General features: G+C 33.2%; 1 protein-coding gene across 3 annotated transcripts in view; it reads left to right on the top strand.

Annotated features, from left to right (window-relative positions):
• EML5 (EMAP like 5) overlaps nt 1-18,198 on the top strand; it is a 197,919-nt gene that overhangs the window by 120,942 nt on the left and 58,779 nt on the right. For 2 of the 3 annotated variants that reach the window (XM_044664993.1, XM_044664994.1), the window contains exons 22-28: nt 1,913-2,065; nt 2,672-2,803; nt 5,095-5,183; nt 6,454-6,630; nt 8,507-8,708; nt 9,805-9,931; nt 12,497-12,511. In XM_044664993.1, the coding sequence (XP_044520928.1) occupies nt 1,913-2,065; nt 2,672-2,803; nt 5,095-5,183; nt 6,454-6,630; nt 8,507-8,708; nt 9,805-9,931; nt 12,497-12,511 (895 nt within the window). The remainder of the gene's footprint in view (nt 1-1,912; nt 2,066-2,671; nt 2,804-5,094; nt 5,184-6,453; nt 6,631-8,506; nt 8,709-9,804; nt 9,932-12,496; nt 12,512-18,198) is intronic. The other variant, XM_044664992.1, reaches the window with a different exon arrangement.

The following is an 18,198-nucleotide window of genomic DNA, read 5'->3' as shown; positions in this document are numbered from 1 at the left end:
TCTCAGCACCCTCTGTCACCACTTCTGTTATCTTTTCACTTTAATGCAGAAGTGGAAAAAATCTAGATATAAAACTAAGAGATGTTTTGCATTTTGTTCATAGACTGTTAGTAGCTCACCTACTGATAATGAGCTCTTCCATATTTAGCTGAGCTGGTCTACAGACAACTGACATAGCCTAATAGGGGGCATATAACTTAAGCCTATCTACCTTGATGGAACCTGCCAGAGCAGAACATAGACTTCTGGTCATCTCCACACTACAGCTGTCAAACTCAGGTTTCTTCCTCAAACAGAGGCCAGTGGGCTAATAATATTCTTCTAGTAATACATTAAGACTGCAAGACATGGAATAAGAAAGTTTCCAAAGAATTAAAGTTGAGCATCTTCTAAAGGGCAGTGGAGAACCTTATAAAGTTTGTGCATAGGCTGTAACATAACAAACTTCCAAAAAAGTATTCCAAAAGGAGTGAGTGACATAAAAAAATATTACCAGAAGATAGTTGAGAAAAGAAAACAGGGTAGTAATGTGTAAAGAGTGGATAACTTGTGGACATCTGTGCCCCATTGGTATTCATGTAATATCAAGAAAACTAAAATACCCTCATACAAGTGTTTATGGAAAGTGTTTGACAAGAGTCACATAGTATGAGATAGTATTAGTAATTTGCAGACTGTAGCATTAGAAAAAATAACAATCAATGGCATTGAGTATCCATCAAAGTAAGATTCAGCTCAGCCAAGTGAGATCTTTTTTACTGAAATTCAGTTACCTAATATATACCTTCCTACCCTAAGCACCTAGCACAGTGCCTACTCATAAAATGCTTGTTGATTGAATTTGATTAACATACATATTATCTATACCTTTCATCCAAGTCACTGATAAAAATATTAAATAGAAAAGAGCTATACAGTGCTCTACTACAATGATCTTCTCCTGTATTCACATTGATACACAAATTACACTTTAGGTCCAGTCATTCCATCAAAGGTTTTATCAAACATCTTTAAAAAGTAATGTGAATTAAAAAATTTTTTCAATTAAAAAAAGTAATCTGGATGCGAATTTTCTTTGTACCTTTCTGTATTGCCCACATGAATATGAGATTTTGTCAGATGCATAGGTATTAATCTTGTCATTTGAAGACCTCTACGTCAGGCTCTGATCTACTTTTATTATCTGATCTCACATGATTCCCTATTAAATATTTGCCAGAACCACCAAAATGGACTTTTCTTTATTCTCCTGACATATCTCACATTTTCTAGATTTACAGAGGGCATTGATAACCTAGATTATGCATAGAAACTGGCATTCAGAAACCTGAAAGAATTAAAAATCAAACTATACAAGAATTTGTTGAAAGATAGGGGTTTATATTTAGTAAAGAAGATTTGAGAGTAAGAAAGGAATGATTTGTCTTCATATATCTGAAGGGCTGCTCCTCTGTTTACCTCTACACTTAGGATGCCTTTCCCTCACATTTCTATCGAATCTTGCTTATCTCTAAAACCCAACTTGAATGTCACTTCTTTCATAATAAATTGTCTCTAATCTTTCCAGCTAGAAGTGATCCCACATTCCTTCAACCTCTCACAACACTTTGTTTCTACCTATCACATATTTATATACTCTACTTTGTTTCTTTTTATTCATAGCTGTATCTTAGAGCCCCCTACTCTCCTCTGTTTTAATTAATCTTTGCATTCCTTTAAGAACCAGAAATATTAGCCACATATTATAAAGCCAGTAAATTAAATTAAGTGTGTTATATAAGCCCCACATTTGAATAATGTTTTGAATAAGGAGTTTTTGCAATTCTCTTTGAAATTAAAACTATTTTGAGGACCTATTAGATTAGGAAAAAAATTCTTGAAATAACTGATTCTCTTTCTCTTTTTTTTTTAGGAGGGAGGTGTTGTTGTTTTTCTCCTGATGGGAAAGCTTTAGCTGTAGGTCTCAATGATGGAAGTTTTTTAATGGTGAATGCAGACACCTTAGAGGATCTTGTCTCCTTTCACCACAGAAAAGATGTTATATCAGATATTCGCTTTTCACCTGGTAGGTTTCAGTTGAGGAAATATATAATTTAATTGGACAAATACTTGAATTTGGTTAGCCAACTATGTTAAAATAATATAAAGTTTCCATTGAAAGAATATTTTACTCCTTAAAGTTTCTCAATAAACAACTTATTTATTGCTTTTTTAATTAGATGGATTTTAGTGTCATATGTACATTTATAAATATTCACAGTATTATGGGGTATATTATTATAATATAGAATACTATTATAAGGGAGCACACTATAATGAAGTAAACACAAAAAATAACCAAGATAAAACTTTACATGACAATTTACTCTGCTTTTTTCCAAACTAAAAAAAAGTTTTGGAATTTATATGTGTTTCTTTATTTTCCACTATAGGTAAAATACATAAAAATTTCTTTGCACAGAATTATTATAACATAACTACTCCTCAATGAGATTTCCTATCAAATATTTCTAAAATTATTCTCAGAATTTTATCTATTTCATTTTTATGATTATACTTCTGAAAGATTTCAATGAATTTTTAAAGTATAATTATATGTAAAAGCAATAAGTAAGCTTTATTTTATGGTAGAAAAAACTTGCACAGCAGTATTCTTATTCATGTATTGTAGGTTCTGGAAAATATCTAGCTGTGGCGTCCTATGACAGCTTTGTAGATATCTATAATGTAATGAGTAGTAAGCGAGTAGGAATCTGCAAAGGTGCTACCAGTTACATAACACATATTGACTGGGATTTAAGAGGTAAGAACTTGAGTAACAATAATTTTACCCAAAATTGTATTTAATTTGTTGCCTTAGAAAGTAAAAACCAATTACATTCCTCAAACTCAGACATTTTAGTGATAAGCATTATTATTTAAAATACCTATATGTTATTTTATATCTATGTTTGTACCATAACAGGGCAGCTGGATAATGCAGTGGATAGAATAATGCTGGGCCTGGAGTCAGGAATTTTCATCTTCCTGAGTTCAAATTTGGCTCAGACTCTTATTAGCTTTGTGATTTTCTGCAAATCATTTAATTGTATTTGCCTCAGTTTTCTCCTCTGTCAAATGAGTGGGAGGAGAAAATGACAAACCATTCCAGTATCTTTGCCAAGAAAATCCTAAATACAGTTACAAAGAATGGGACAGGACTGAGAAATGACTAGACAGCCATTGTACCACAATGCTATCCACAATTTTATGTAATTCATTCTAATATCCAAATTACAATGATCCCAGGAGATGTTTTATTTTCATTTATAAAGTTGTTTAAATATTGTGCTAAAGTATTTTCATTTTTTACGATAGTTCAATTTATAATGTACATTTTTAAATGATAGTACATTTTTGTTACAACACTGAATGTACCATCCATAAGGAGCCATTTACCTACTTTTTCTACCTTTAAAAAATATAAATTCTGAAATTTCATATAGTAAAATACAAATTTTAAAAATAACATGAATTTTGTGCCTTTCAATTTCTTATTTTTTATTTTCTTATTGCATAAATCAGTCCTAACAGACTATTCTCTAAATTAGTAATTACAATTATTCTAGCTATTTGTTATTCTTTTTTGGAAGAACCTGAAGTTTGTTATATTGTTGTATTGTTACATTCATTTTTCTAAATGTCTTGGGGTGAAGTTTTCTCAGATAAACTTATTATCTCTTCAAGCCTGTCTGTGTTGCTCTTCTGCTCAAGAATTTTCAGTAGCTCCCTATTATCACGACGATAAAATGGAAATTATTTCACGTGTAAAGCCATTGTTTGTGTATTTAACTTATATTTTTCTTGATTTAATTCACATCCCTCCTCTTAACATTCTGCATTCTAGCCCAGCCAGCCTGTTTACTCTTTACCATCCTTTATACTTCATTTCCCTCTTCAATACCTGGAACTTTTCATACTTTGCACTTTTCATGCATATCATGCACAGAATGTTCTGCCTCACTTTCCACCTTTTACACTTTAACTTTTGTTGGTGATGGCAAACCTATGACATGCATAGCCATTTTCGATGACACATGACCACATGCCGAGGATGAAACATTTGCTGTCGTGTAATGTAGACACTCTGTGTACTCTAGATGACAATTCTACCTATATTAATTTACCTATTTTGGTTTATTAAATACAGTTACATATTACAATTATGATTTTTGTTATTTAAACTATAAATATTACAAAATTATGGTTTTTTTTCTAGAAGTGACACACAACCCAAGTTATGCTTGTTTTTTGGCAAATTTTGACACACCAAGCTCAAAAGGTTGCCCATCACTGGCTTAGTTGTTACTTCAGTCAGTACACAAGCAAGATCTTTCCTGTTGCCTCCCCACCCAGTTGTTATTGTGTTTCCTTTTAAAATTAATTTGTATTTATTTTATATTTATCTGCATACAACCAGTTCCTGATTAATGTGAATAATGAATTGCCTGAAGTGGTTGAATTTGAATTGCACTATACATTTCCATTAGGCTGATACCAGTGACTATATTTTACATAATTTTAACTTCAAAAGTAAATTTAAATATGTGCAAATTCAACATATGACCACTTTAAGGAATTCATTATTTACACTACTCAGGACCTAGGTGTATATATTGGTGTCCTTAAGTAAATTTCCTCAAGAGCAGAAACTACATTCATTTTGCCTTTGTATCTCCTAGCACAGTGTTTGGCTTATAATAAGTGCTTGATAAATTCTAGTTAAATTGAATTGAATTTAAAACTATCTAAATTAGTAAATTTTTCAATAAGTACATGATTGGGGATGTTGGCTTTAAAAGATCACTCTATTGCAGATATTAATAATATGGAAATGGGTTTTGAACGATGATACATGTATAACCCAGTGGAATTGCTTTTCAGCTGGGGGGGGCAGAAAAGGGGGAACCATGGAAAAATATTCTAAATAAATAAATTAGCAAATTTTGAGAGCAGAAGAAAATGTTTTATAGACCTCTATATTTAATGTTTTTCCATGTATAAATAGAAACAATGTGACCTTATATATTCTATTTGTCTTTATGCTTTTTAAAGGAAAGCTTTTACAGGTCAATACTGGTGCTAAAGAACAATTATTCTTTGAAGCTCCCCGAGGGAAAAAACAGATTATTCCTAGTCTAGAGGTAGGAAAAGAAATGAGAGATTTCTATGTGAATGATATTTAAAAGTCTGATGCATATTTTCTATCCTTCCTACCCTAATTATACACGAAGTGTGTTTTCCATTTGTTAGAAATTGTGGCATTATTTGAGGTATTCATTCTTATTGTGAGGTTGAATTAGATATCTGGGTAAGGAAAGAGAATGGACAAAGGTTTTTAAAATATCTAGGTATTTTTCAAAACAGAAAACATGTTTAGTTTCCACCCACCCACAGTTTTAGCAGTTTGTGAATTGCCATAGAAATAGAACAAAAGAAATTAGAAGTAAATAGGGCATAGGACCTTTGGGAAAGAGTTAAACTAATTAAATATCAAGAAAAGATTTAAAAAGAAATTTAATATCTCTTCCTGTTTATGAAGAGATATTTTATAAGTGACTAAAAACAACTCCATAATTCCAGTCATAAAAATTAAGCATCATTTGCTTGGTAGAGATTTCAGTGGTATGATGAGGAAATTCTCTGTCAGTGAACCTTATAGTTTTAGAGATTTGCCTATAGGTAATAGGCCTGAGAGTTAAGCAACTTGCCTAGGAAGAGTTATATAGCTGATAAAACTTGAGCCCAGATATTAACTGGCTTTGAGTTAAATTCTGTTTTGCTTGTTCCACAGTAAACAGAAGAAATTAGGTCTCTATAAAGGTTAATTCTTAGCCAAAGTAACCAAAATTTTAGGTTTATGAAATTAGTATTAACTAATAATAATACATTGTTATGATTTCTAAATGCATTCCCTGTTTTATGTTCAACATCCTTGTCAATAAATAAAACAACCGTTTATTTACATAAAGCAAAGAAACCCTTTAACAAGATAATAAAGGTGTACTGGCACTTTAGTGCAAGGATACATGCCATAGTTACTAAAGTTGTGTGTTCTGGGTTGTTACTAAACAATTCTTATTATTCACATTTTGTGAATGAAGGGAATTCAGTCTTTAGTTAAGTGACTTGCCCCTGGTCATAGAGATCTAAATTTGAACTCAGTCTCTCCTGACTCCAGATCCAATTCTCTTATCAAATCTCTTTTAAGAGTGACATTGTAAGTAAAGCTAGAGATTGTATACTTAATCTCTCAGTGTCCCTTCTATGGTAGATCCTATATTTTATGATGATAAATTATCTTTCAGATGATTCACTTAATTCAATTCATGGTATATTGTAATATTTGGAGATATCTTTAAGTTTTCCTATTAGTCATTGATATGCAAAACCTAAAATAGCTTATTTTTATAGGTAGAAAAAATTGGTTGGGCATCATGGACAAGTGTGCTTGGTTCTTCTTGTGAGGGAATTTGGCCAGTAATTGGAGAAGTCACAGATGTAACTGCCTCATGTCTTACAAGTGACAACATGATCCTAGCCACTGGTGATGATTTTGGATTTGTGAAGTTATTTAGATATCCAGCTAAAGTATGTATTTTTCTTCCTTTTAATTGATAATAGAGAACTAGCTTAGCGAATTCATTTCATAGCATTTTAGAGAAATATACATACTTCTAATATCAGTTATGCAAAATTGCATTATTAGACAAAAGAGTTAAAAATGGAGTTCTACTGAATGATATAATAAATGGGTTGAATGAATAAGCACTATTATAGCAATTTTATTTTTAATAATGAGATAATTTTGGAGTCACTTGTATGAATTTTATGTGAGATTTATCAGTAATACAAAATGCATAGAATAGTTTCCTCATCTTAGTTCCATTAATTGTTCATATCTAGAAGAGTCATGTTGCATGATTGCATGCCTTAAATCCCATATAGCAGTACATTTATTATTAAAGGAAATAGTGCAAATCAAAATAACTCTGAGGTACCATCTTACACCCAGCACATTGGCCAATATGACAGTAAAGGAAAATAATAAATTTTGGAGGGGATATGGCAAAATTGGGACACTAATGCATTGCTGGTGGAGTTGTGAATTGATCCAGCTATTCTGGAGGGCAATTTGGAATTATGCCAAAGGGCTTTAAAAGAATGCATGCCCTTTGATCCAGCAATACCACTACAAGGCTTATATCACAAAGAGAGGGAAAAAATGGGGATGGACCTGTTTGTACAAAAATATATATAGCTGTGCTTTTTGCGGTGGCAAGAAATTGGAAAGTGAGGGATGTCCCTCGATTGGGGAATGGCTGAACAAATTGTGGTATATCATTGTGATGAAATACTGTTGTGCTAGAAGTAATGGTGAAGCAGATGATTTCTTCAACCACCAGAAAGAACATGAACTAATACAGAGTAAAATAAGCAGAACCAGGAGAACATTATACACAGTAACTGAAACATTCTGGAACAATCAAATGCAATAAACTTTGCTACTAATAGCAATGCAGTGATCCAGGACAGTTGTGAGAGACTTATGAGAAAGAACACTATCCACATCAAGAGAAAGAACAATTAGAGTAGAAATACAGAAGAAAACATCATCTATCACTTGTTTATATGGGTACATGATTTGGGGTTTTGGTTTTAAAAGATTACTATATTACAAAAATGAATAAATGGAAATGGGTTTTGAGTGAAAATTCTTGTATAACCCGGTGGGATTGCTTGTCAATTCCAGGAGGGAAGAGGGAAGGAAGACAATGTGAATCATGTAACCATGGAAAAATTTATTTTTTACTTGTGAACATATTTTTTTAAAAAGAAAACGTTACAAAAGCAATTTTTGTCAGAAATATCATTACCAGAGGTTGAAATAATATGATAGCTATAGGGAATGCGTGGCAATATATACTCTCCTTTCCACCTCACTGCTCAAAGGAATAAGAATTCTATGCCAATCTTTTCTTGCCCAGTTTTTTTTAAGGCAAAGATCATTCTTGGAGGATTTAATTCAAACATCACTATATTTAGTTTATTATGCCACTAATTATTTAAACATTTAGCAGTAGTAGAACCTTTCATAATATTCTAAGTTTCACAGAACTTTGTATTAAGTAGAAGAAAATTATGTAACTGCATTTTTATTAATTTACAAATGTTTTATTATAATATTTAAGAAGAAAACATAACACATGTAGTATTCATAAAGTATTTCCAAAGAGATTACATAGAAATAAACAAAAGCCGTTATAATAACAGGTTTAACTTTGTAAATTAAAATTCCTCTCTGTGATCTTAATCATTTATTTTAAAGTATAATGAAATAAGAATTACTTAAAAAAAAAGAATTACTTAACTACTAAATATTCATGATTACCTTTTTAATCTTTTATTTAAAAAGTAATAAATGTACTTTTAAAATTAAACGTTTCCTTTTTTTTTACGTTTTCAGGGAAAATTTGGAAAGTTTAAGAAGTATGTAGCCCATAGTACACATGTCACAAATGTTCGCTGGACTTATGATGACAGTTTATTGGTCACAGTAGGAGGTCAAGATACATCTCTTATGATTTGGACATATGAATTGGAAGGTTATCGTGAAAAAAGACCATGTGATAGTGAGGAATCTGATATAGAATCTGAGGAAGATGGAGGTAGGTAATTTTAAAATAAAGTTAATTTTAAAGAAAATGTAGTAAATTGTAGCAATACGTAAATTATTTAAAATTTCATAGCTGAATTAGAAATGATCAATTTATTTCTAAAAGAAGTTTTATAATTTATGAAAAAAATTTTAATCACTAATAAAATGTCAAAGAAAATTAATGGGGTAATAGTTTTTCTTTTTAGCACTATTGAAGCTTTTTTAAATGCTGAAATTGAATTTTCTGTAACCTGGAGTTATAGAAATAAATTTGTAGCCTACCATATGTTGCTGAATTGGAACATTCATCTGATATTTAAGGGCATTTAAATTAAATCAAGATAAGCAAAATTATCTGTTTCTCTGCCTAACAGTGATTTGATAAATACATTGAGCTTTGTACCTTACAAATGTATTTTGAGCTTTTAATGAGTTACTTTCACCTAAGGTAATGAATTAATTGTATTTAGTGTATAGATGTAATCATCATATCTTCCTATCATTGTGACATGTATAACACATACTAAATCATATTTTTTGGTTCTCAAGCTCTTTGACTCTTTTTCTTCAAGATTTTTAAAGAATTTTAATTGTTGAAAACATAATTTTTATTCTAAAATTATTTTTATTCAGTAAATTCATTATTTAAACAAGAAATATATTTTATGTGACTTAAATCTATAATACCCAGAGTAGAAATCCTCTCAACTAATGCAGTCAGCAACTCTTCTGTGACTTAGGAGTTGCCTGGCAAAGGCAAGACTAAATGACTGGCTTAGGGTCACACAGTGGGTATGTTGGAAGCCAATCTTTCTGACTTCAGAGAGAAAGCTATCAAGAGCTGCACAATCTTCCAGGCATAATCACTGAAATGTTGCTTTACTTTCCTTTTGGTGCTGAATTCAAGGCAGTGCTTTCGACTTATCCTAAAATAGCTCTTAAAAGTCTCTGCCAATTAGGGAAATTCAAATGATAAGCTAGTTTAGTATGTTTTGTTTTTGTTTTCTAAGGGTGACCTTTTTATACCAAGATTATGAAATCATCATAGCAGTCACCTCAGTCTTTTATTTCTGAGACAATAATAATTGTCATATTTTTGATGATAGGATATGATAGTGATGTTACAAGGGAGAATGAGATTACTTACACCATCAGAGCCTTATCAACAAATATCCGGCCAATGTTTGGAATCAAACCTCATTTACAACAAAAAGAACCTACAGTGGATGAAAGGTAATTTAAGAATCTTGTACAGAAAAAAAAATTCAGAACTTGATTTTTTTTTTTGGCATTTAATGAAAATAATATTTTTAAAAATTAGCAATGAAAGTCTTCTCTATAGAGTACAGAATACAGTTATGGGTATATATATATATTTTTAGTCAATATGTACGTTTTGGTGGTGACAGTATTTGACTTTTAGATATCTAATTTAAAAGCACATGTGACATTGATACATATCAAAGTAATATAGTTAATATTAAGTTATCCTGTTTGCAATTATAGATGAATGTGCATTTGTTCAGGAATTAAAAATTAATAAAAATTCAAATTAAATTCTCCTTTATTTATTAGGGAAAGTATGAGCAGAGGTAGGATTAGGTTTCAAAAATTCCTTTTATTCAGAGCATAATTTTCTACATGAAATGCTGCTATTCTTAATTTTGCCAAAATCACCCATCTCCAATGTGAAAATTGGGATGCTAGTAAACTCTTGGAGTGGTGAAATGATCCAACCATTCTGGAAAATAATTTGGAATTATGCCCAAAGGGCTATAAAACTGCTTATATTTTGACTCAACAATACCACAACTAGATCTCTATCCCAAAGAAATTTTTTAAAAAGGAAAAAGGATCTATTTGTATAAAAATATTTGTCTCTATCCTGTTTGTGGTAGCAGAGAATTAGAAATTGAAGGGGTGCCCATCAATTGAAAAATGGCTGAACAAATTGTGGTTTGTGATTGTGATGGAATAATTTTGTACTACAAGAAATGACAAGCAGAATGCTGTCAGAAAACCCTGGGAAGACTTAAATATGAACTAATCAAAGTGAAGTAAGCAGAGCCAGAAGAACGTCATATGCAGTAAAAGCAATATTGTATAATGATCGACTATGAATGACTTAGCTATTCTAATCAGTACTATGGCCCAAGACAATCCTCAAGGACTTATGTTGAAAAATACTATCCACCTCCAGAGGAAGAACTAATGAAGTCAGAATACAAATCAAAGCATGATATTTTTTACCCTTTTTTTCTTGGTTTTGTTTTTTTTTTTTGTTTTGATCTTTTCTTTTTCAACATGAGTTATATGGAAATATGTTTTGCATGATTTCACATGCATAATCTCCATCATATTGCTTGCCTTCTTAAGGAGAGGGGAGAGAAGGGAAGAAAGGAAGGAATTTGTGACTCAAATAAATGTTTTAAAGAATGTTAAGAAATTTTTACATATAATTCAGAAATATTTAATGAAATAACATATTGGAAGAACTTTTTTAAATCACCCCCTCCTTTAAGTCTTTTCATATGTTGTAAAGAACAATACATGTTCTTTAGTAAGAATGGTATTGGGACAGCTGGGTGACTCAGTAGATTGAGAGCCAGGCCTAGACGTGGGAGGTCCTGTGTTTAAATAGCCTTATGTACTTTTTTCTTAGCTATGAGATTTTGGGCAAGTCACTTAACTTCATTGCCTAGCCCTTACCACTCTTCTGCCTGGGAACCAATAGATAGTATTGATTCTAAGCAGAAAGTAAGGATTTTTTTAAAGCAGTAAGTTACCTAAAAGGTAGCTTGAAGTATTGCCTAACATTCTCAAATATTTTTGTTCTGTATTTGAGTTGATTAAACACATTGAGACTAAGAATGAAACAAGATTGTGTTGCCTTAATTTTAGAAAAATACTCAGTAAAGAGTTCTTCATCCCAATATAGATTATATATGTTATTTTAATTTGCCTTTATTGAATTTCATAAAAGAAAAAATCTAAACTGCAAGTAAATAAGAAAATCAGTAAACTTTTTAATTAGTTTTTTTTTCATTTTAGCTTACATTAAGTAATATGCATACTTAAAAAAGCCTTTGATTTTTGTCAGCATGAGTATTGAGTCTGATCAAGAATAGCCTGAGGCCAGAAATCCAAATGGCTTTGATGAATTTTTAAAACTTAGGTCAGTTGGCTGTCAAACAATAGACATTATAAGGGAAACTGTGGCCCAGTGGATAGAGCACTGGTTCTAGAGTTAGGAAGACCTGAGTTCACATCTAGCCTTAGTAACTATATGACCCTGGGTAAGTCATTTAACTTTTGTTTGCCTCAGTTTCCTCATCTGTAAAATAGGGATGATAAACAGCGTCTATGTCCCAGGGTTGTTGTGAGTACCAAATGAGAGAATAATTGTGAAGTACTCAGCACTTTCCTTGGCATATTATAGGCATTATATAAATGTTAACTGTTATTATTTTTATGCAATGCTATCATATTTAACTGCTTTGCTTTTGTGAATTTTTCATAGCTTTTCTTTGTACTGAAGACTAAAAGGCCTTCACAGTTTCTACATGTATCTGTTTTTTATAATTCGTATCAGTTTAATTAAATTTAGGTTTTTAGGGACATTGTTTTTTCAGTGACACAAAAGTTGCCAAAGATATAAGCTTATCTCTTTTCATTGTTTTTAGATTTCTATAAACTATAAACTTACCATCATAGTTTTTTGTTTACTTAATTTTATGTTCATGTGGTTTTCATAGTTGTTCAGTTTTCTTCTTCTTTTCCCCTTTGCTCCTTCTGAAGGCAAGGAATAGTCAGGTAAGTATTAATAGGAAGTGTTGCTCAGAAATTATCTTTATTTTTCTTTTTCTTTTATATTTAGTTTCTCTTGAAAATTGCTTGTCTACTTTTTTTTAGTGTATTGCAATTTCCTTTGACTGCAAACACATAGATTCTAACCTGATCTAAGAGAATATTTAACTGAATGCATGTAGTTTTATATACCTGCCTAGAAAAAAAAAGATTGACTTACTTGAATAAGAAAAAAAATGCTTATGGTTAAGGTTATGTTTACATATTGTATATATGAAGGTGTCAACACAGCAGAGATTCATTTTGTTTTGCTCCAGAAGAAGGAACTAGAGTTTAAATTACATAGGGAAAGATTTACTTCATTGTAAAGAAGAACATTTTAACAAAAATGTCCAACAATGAAATGAGATACCATAATAATAATAGCAGCTAGCTATTTATATAGCACCTTATATTTACAAATAACTTTATATATCTTAACTTTTGATTTTCCCAACAACACTGGGAGGTAGGTCCTAGTGTTATTCCCATTTAATTGATGTGGAAACTAAGGCTAAGAGAGGCCAATTTATTTGCCAAAAAGGCACATAGCTATGTGTGTAAGGCAGAATTTGAACTAAAGTCTTCCTGACCTTTAGCTTAGCACTTTGTCCATTACACCACTAGAAAGTTCAAAACCTTCCAAAATCTGGCTGCAACCTACCTTTCACACTTCATTTCACAACATTTCCCTTCATAAACTTTATGCTCTGGCCAAATTAAATTGTTATGTATTTCCTGATTTTGTTATGTCTTCTTCTTGCTTTTGCAGTTCCTACATAAACACATATACTTCAGCCTCTCCTCATCCCTCAATAGTCTCTAGGAAGGTTTTCTAATACATCTCCATCTATTGAAATTTTCTTTTTTCAATACCAAGCTCAAATTTTGACTTATAAATCCTTCCTTGATTTACCTGAGTAGAATTAATCTTTTCATTTCCTCATCTCTTATCCCTCTTTTTGAATATGCATTACTCATATTCAAACATACTGCAGTCAGTCATTTCTGGGCATTTTTTCTCCTACTAGAGGGATTGTACTATACAGTAAACATAGTAAGCAGTATGGCTAGGGCCTATGAAATTGTTTTTAACAGTTTTAAAAATGATATGATGAGAACTGTAACAAACATAAAACACTGGCATGTAAAGGATGTCTTATCAGTTTGTTGAACTATAGGTTAGGGAATATTTGGGACTTTGAGAGAATTGCCTTCTATACAAGGTGGACGTGGCAAATGATTCTTATTAAGGGGAGTTCTTTGATCTCTTTGATTAAATGCAAAGAGATAAATCTTTTGGGGTTAAGATTGTATTTTCCTATGGAAAGTTGTTGAAAAAAAAAAGGTCCCTAATTGAGAGACCAAGGTGGATAGATGATGTAATCCACCTTAGAGAGCTGCCTAGATACCCAGTTGTCGTCTCTGGGTAGCTCAGTTCCTTATCTGTGAGAGGAAAGCAGGTTTCCCTCAGTGGGCCAGTAGTGCACAAAACCCTAGAGACGATGTTATAGGGAGAAACAGTATCTATTTTATTGTAGATGAAGGTTAGGAAGTGAGGATTAGGAAAAAGGGTTTCCCTAGCTCCAATTCTCTTAACTCACACCCACAAAAACTAAGTTCATTGCAAGATGAATGCTTTTGGTCTTCAGGCTCCCTGTCAGCTCCCTGTTTCTGGCTAAATGTCCCCCCAAAATCTAACTACCTGACTATAATCCTCAGATTCTGATTCAGTTATTGCTCCCAAAGTTGGCTCCAAATTGTGCTAAAAGTAGACTCAAGATGGCTGAGTCCACCAAGCTGGGTCTGAACCCTGAGGAAAAACCTCAGAGCCCAAGGATCAGTATTTCAAGGTAAAATTGCAGGCAAGTTAGCACACACAACAGGGATAAATAATTATTCTCCAAGATGTTTACCAGCTAAACAGGAACCTCAGGAAAATGGTTGGAAGGTTTCCCTTCGTCCACCAAAGGCTTGAGGTAGGAAAGCTCACAGAAGCCTGCTCTTCCTCCCCTAGCTTAGACAGGAAGTGCCCCATTGTACCTTCAAAACTCTTCCTCCTCTGCCCCCTGCATTCCAGAATCCTCTCTCCAGAGTTCCTAGCATGTGCCCATGCTAGCACCTTAAAGACAACCTTGAACTTCTCTTAAAACTTACTCTTATCTCTATAAGTCTATTATTACAGTGTCAACACCTTGGCATCTCTTGAATAATTTGTTATATCTGATGAGAATAGATTACTCAGTTGGCACTCCTATGAGACATACTGTTTCAATAAGAGGAGTAACTCTTTGAGATTGAGGGTCAATTTGCAGGGTGAAACTTTTTGCTCATTTAACCTTATATATGAGATCCAAAGCTAAGAGCAGACATGATTCTTGGCTCCATTCCCAAAGAACCACTAATGGTAGCCTTTGAGCATAAGCTTAATTTATCTACAGTACACATTCATGCACAAAACCCAAGAGGAGAGGACATCCAATTCTAGCCTTGAAAGAACATTGGCATAATTTCTCAACCTCATAAGAACTATGGAGAGATAATTGCAATGGTCCTATTAGATAGTAGAGGTACTTTATTTTTGGTTTATTGAATAGAAGAAGCAGCAAGACACTATGAGAGAGGGGAACAGGAAGCAGCATTTGACAGGCAGGTCAAACCACTTATCATGGAGAGAGTCCAGAGCTCAGATCCCAAGAGCCTTGGAAATAGCAGTGCTCATCAAATCACAAGCTCTGATTCTATCCTGGAGCCTGCAGTCATCATTGAGGAGAGCAATAACTGAAAAACAGATCTACCTTTTCGCTACTACCACCAAAAAAGCTACTAACCAACTACTAATGATATACTGCTAAAGTCAAAAGCCCTACGTGTGGCAGGACTTCTCTGAAACTGTCAGTCCTGTTTCCAGTTAAAAAGGTTTATGGCCATCCAAGACAAATAATGATTTGAAATATAAACTTGTATGTAAACAGTTATAGAAGAAGATAAAAAAAATATTATGGGGCAGCTAGGTAGCTCAGTGGATTAAGAGTCAGGCCTAGAGATGGGAGGTCCTAGGTTCAAATCTGGCCTCAGACACTTCCCAGCTGTGTGACCCTGGGCAAGTCACTTGACCCCCATTGCCCACCCTTACTACTCTTCCACCTAGAAGCCAATACACAGAAGTTAAGGGTTTAAACAAAATATTATGGTCCCCAGCTGACTTGTGGTCACAAGATATAAACAAGCAGTTTTTAGATAAAATTTAAAAAAGAACATTTCTAAATCACTCTTGATTAGAGAAATGCAAATTAAAACAGTTCTGAGGTACCACCTTACATCTGTCAGATTGGCCAATATGACAGTAAAGGAAAATGATAAATGTTGGGAAAGTGAGGGAATGTCCATCAATTGGGGGATGCCTAAACAAATTATGGTATATGATAGTAATGGGAAACTATTGTGCTGTTAGAAATGATGAACAGGATGATTTCAGAAAAAAAAAACTGGAATGATGTGCATGAACTGATGCAATGAGTGAAATAAGCAGAACCAGTAAGAACATTTTACATGGTAACAGAAATATTGTACAATGATTAAATGTGAAAGACTTACCTATTCTCAACAATACAAGAATCCAGAACAATTCTGAAGGTCTTATGGTAAAGAATGTTATTCACCTCCAGAGAAAGAATTGTTGAAGTTAGAATACAGATAAAAGTATACTATTTTTCACTTTTTTTTATTTCTGTTTTTATTTTAGGGTTTTGGTTTTACATGAATATTCTCTTATAACAATGTTCAAAATGGAAATGTTTTGCTTGATAATACATGTGTAACCCAGATCAGATTACTTATCTACAGGAGAGGAGAGGAAAGAAAATGATTATGGGCAAAATCACCTCTGGAAGAAAATTAGTGAGAGACACAACTAAGGAAAGTTTCCCCAATAGCGTTTAAGGATGAAAATGGAGGGAATTAAGCAAGCAGATGAAAACTAATGATGATTCTGTGACTCTCACCTTGCAAGAGTAGGGCTCTCCTCTCAGAGGAGAGAATGAATTATGCTTCTTTCCTGTAATAATAGTGCAGAATATAAATTTTTATACCATTCACAATCATTAACAGACATTTGGCTTAACATGCAGCTGGATAAAAAACCTGAAGAATTTGGCTATCAGTACATCTTTCTTTAATAGGAAGAAACTGGGCCATATTGCCTTTGGAGAAATGTGGAGTGCCTTTAATGACTCCAAGTTTCTCCCTTAAAAAAATCTCATCTTTTTAGTTTTCAAAGGATTGAAATTGAAGATCACCCATAGAACAATGGAGAGAAACATAGTGGGTATAAGTTGACTGCAAATATTAGAAAGAAGAATTTGTTCAGTAGCATTAGTGAAAAAAATATCATCAGAGAAATATGTGGACTAAGAAACAATGGGCCAGTCGTATCAAGAGAGAGAATCAATCAAGTGGACACCCCATAACCCACTGATCTCCATTCAGTGTCAGGTGTTCTAGAGGGAGGGAAATCTGGGGAAGATAGGTGATTGAAAAATTACCTTAGGGGCTGTTTTCTCAGCTCTGCCCCTTGCACCATCGAACAACACCACAAAATTCAGTAAATTCGGCAAAAACAAAAAGAAGAAAAATGAAAGAACTATAAGAAAAATTTTCTTGGCAGTGCAGAACAGAAGAGATTTCAAGATCAAATCAACATTTCGTTGCTTCTGGCATTCACTTTTATTCCCTGCTTCTTGTTCCTGGCCTCCACCCCACTCTGTTTCCCAACCTCCACTCTGAACTGAACCTCCAAAAGTCCTTAGCTGTGGCATTTAGTGGAGGAGGCTGCTACTTTTGGGGCGGGTGAAGGCTAGGCTATGAACTAGAATATTAGACAAACAAGTATAGGCTGAAATACTTGTTGTTGAATAATTTCAGGTGTGTCCAACTCTTCATGAACCATTTGGGGAGTTTTCTTGGCAATTTTTTTAAATAACCCTTACCTTCCGTCTTGGAGTCAATACTGTGTATTGGCTCCAAGGCAGAACAGTGGTAAGGGCTAGGCAATGGGGGTTAAGTGACTTGCCCAGGGTCACACAGCTAGGAAGTATCTGAGGCCAGATTTGAACCTAGGCGTGGCTCTCAATCCAACTGAACCATCCACCTGCCCCCTTCTTAGCAGTTTTCTTGGAGTGGTTTGCCATTTTCTTCTCCAGCCCACTTTATAGATGAGGAAACTGAGGCAAACAAGTGACTTACCCACAATCACATAGCTATTAAGTGTTTGAGGGAGGATTTTAATTCAGTTCTTCCTGACTTCAAACCCAACATTCTGCACACTGAACCATCTAGCTGAGCTAGGCTAGAATACTAAGCAGAAAATAAAATGGTATATATCAGCAATAATATAATTTTAAATTTAGTTGCACAAATATAAATGATCTAAACATGCCTGGAGAGCAGTTCATACTGCTCATACTATTGGAGTTAGTTGACTACAAGCTTAATATAAGCCAACAGTATTTTATTGCTAGCGCAGGCAGTACTACCTACATACACACACCCCATCTCAATAGAAGAATTTAATCTTATTTTTGTACTGATCAGATCATATTGATGTATTTCAATAGATTTGCATGTCATGTTTTAAGAGGCACATTTGCAAACTA

The sequence above is a fragment of the Gracilinanus agilis genome, chromosome 2 (genome assembly GCF_016433145.1).
Source record: "Gracilinanus agilis isolate LMUSP501 chromosome 2, AgileGrace, whole genome shotgun sequence".
In the NCBI taxonomy this organism is placed as follows: Eukaryota; Metazoa; Chordata; class Mammalia; order Didelphimorphia; family Didelphidae; genus Gracilinanus; species Gracilinanus agilis.
The sequence above is the reverse complement of the archived record's forward strand: the minus strand, read 5'-3'. Positions and strand labels throughout refer to the sequence as shown.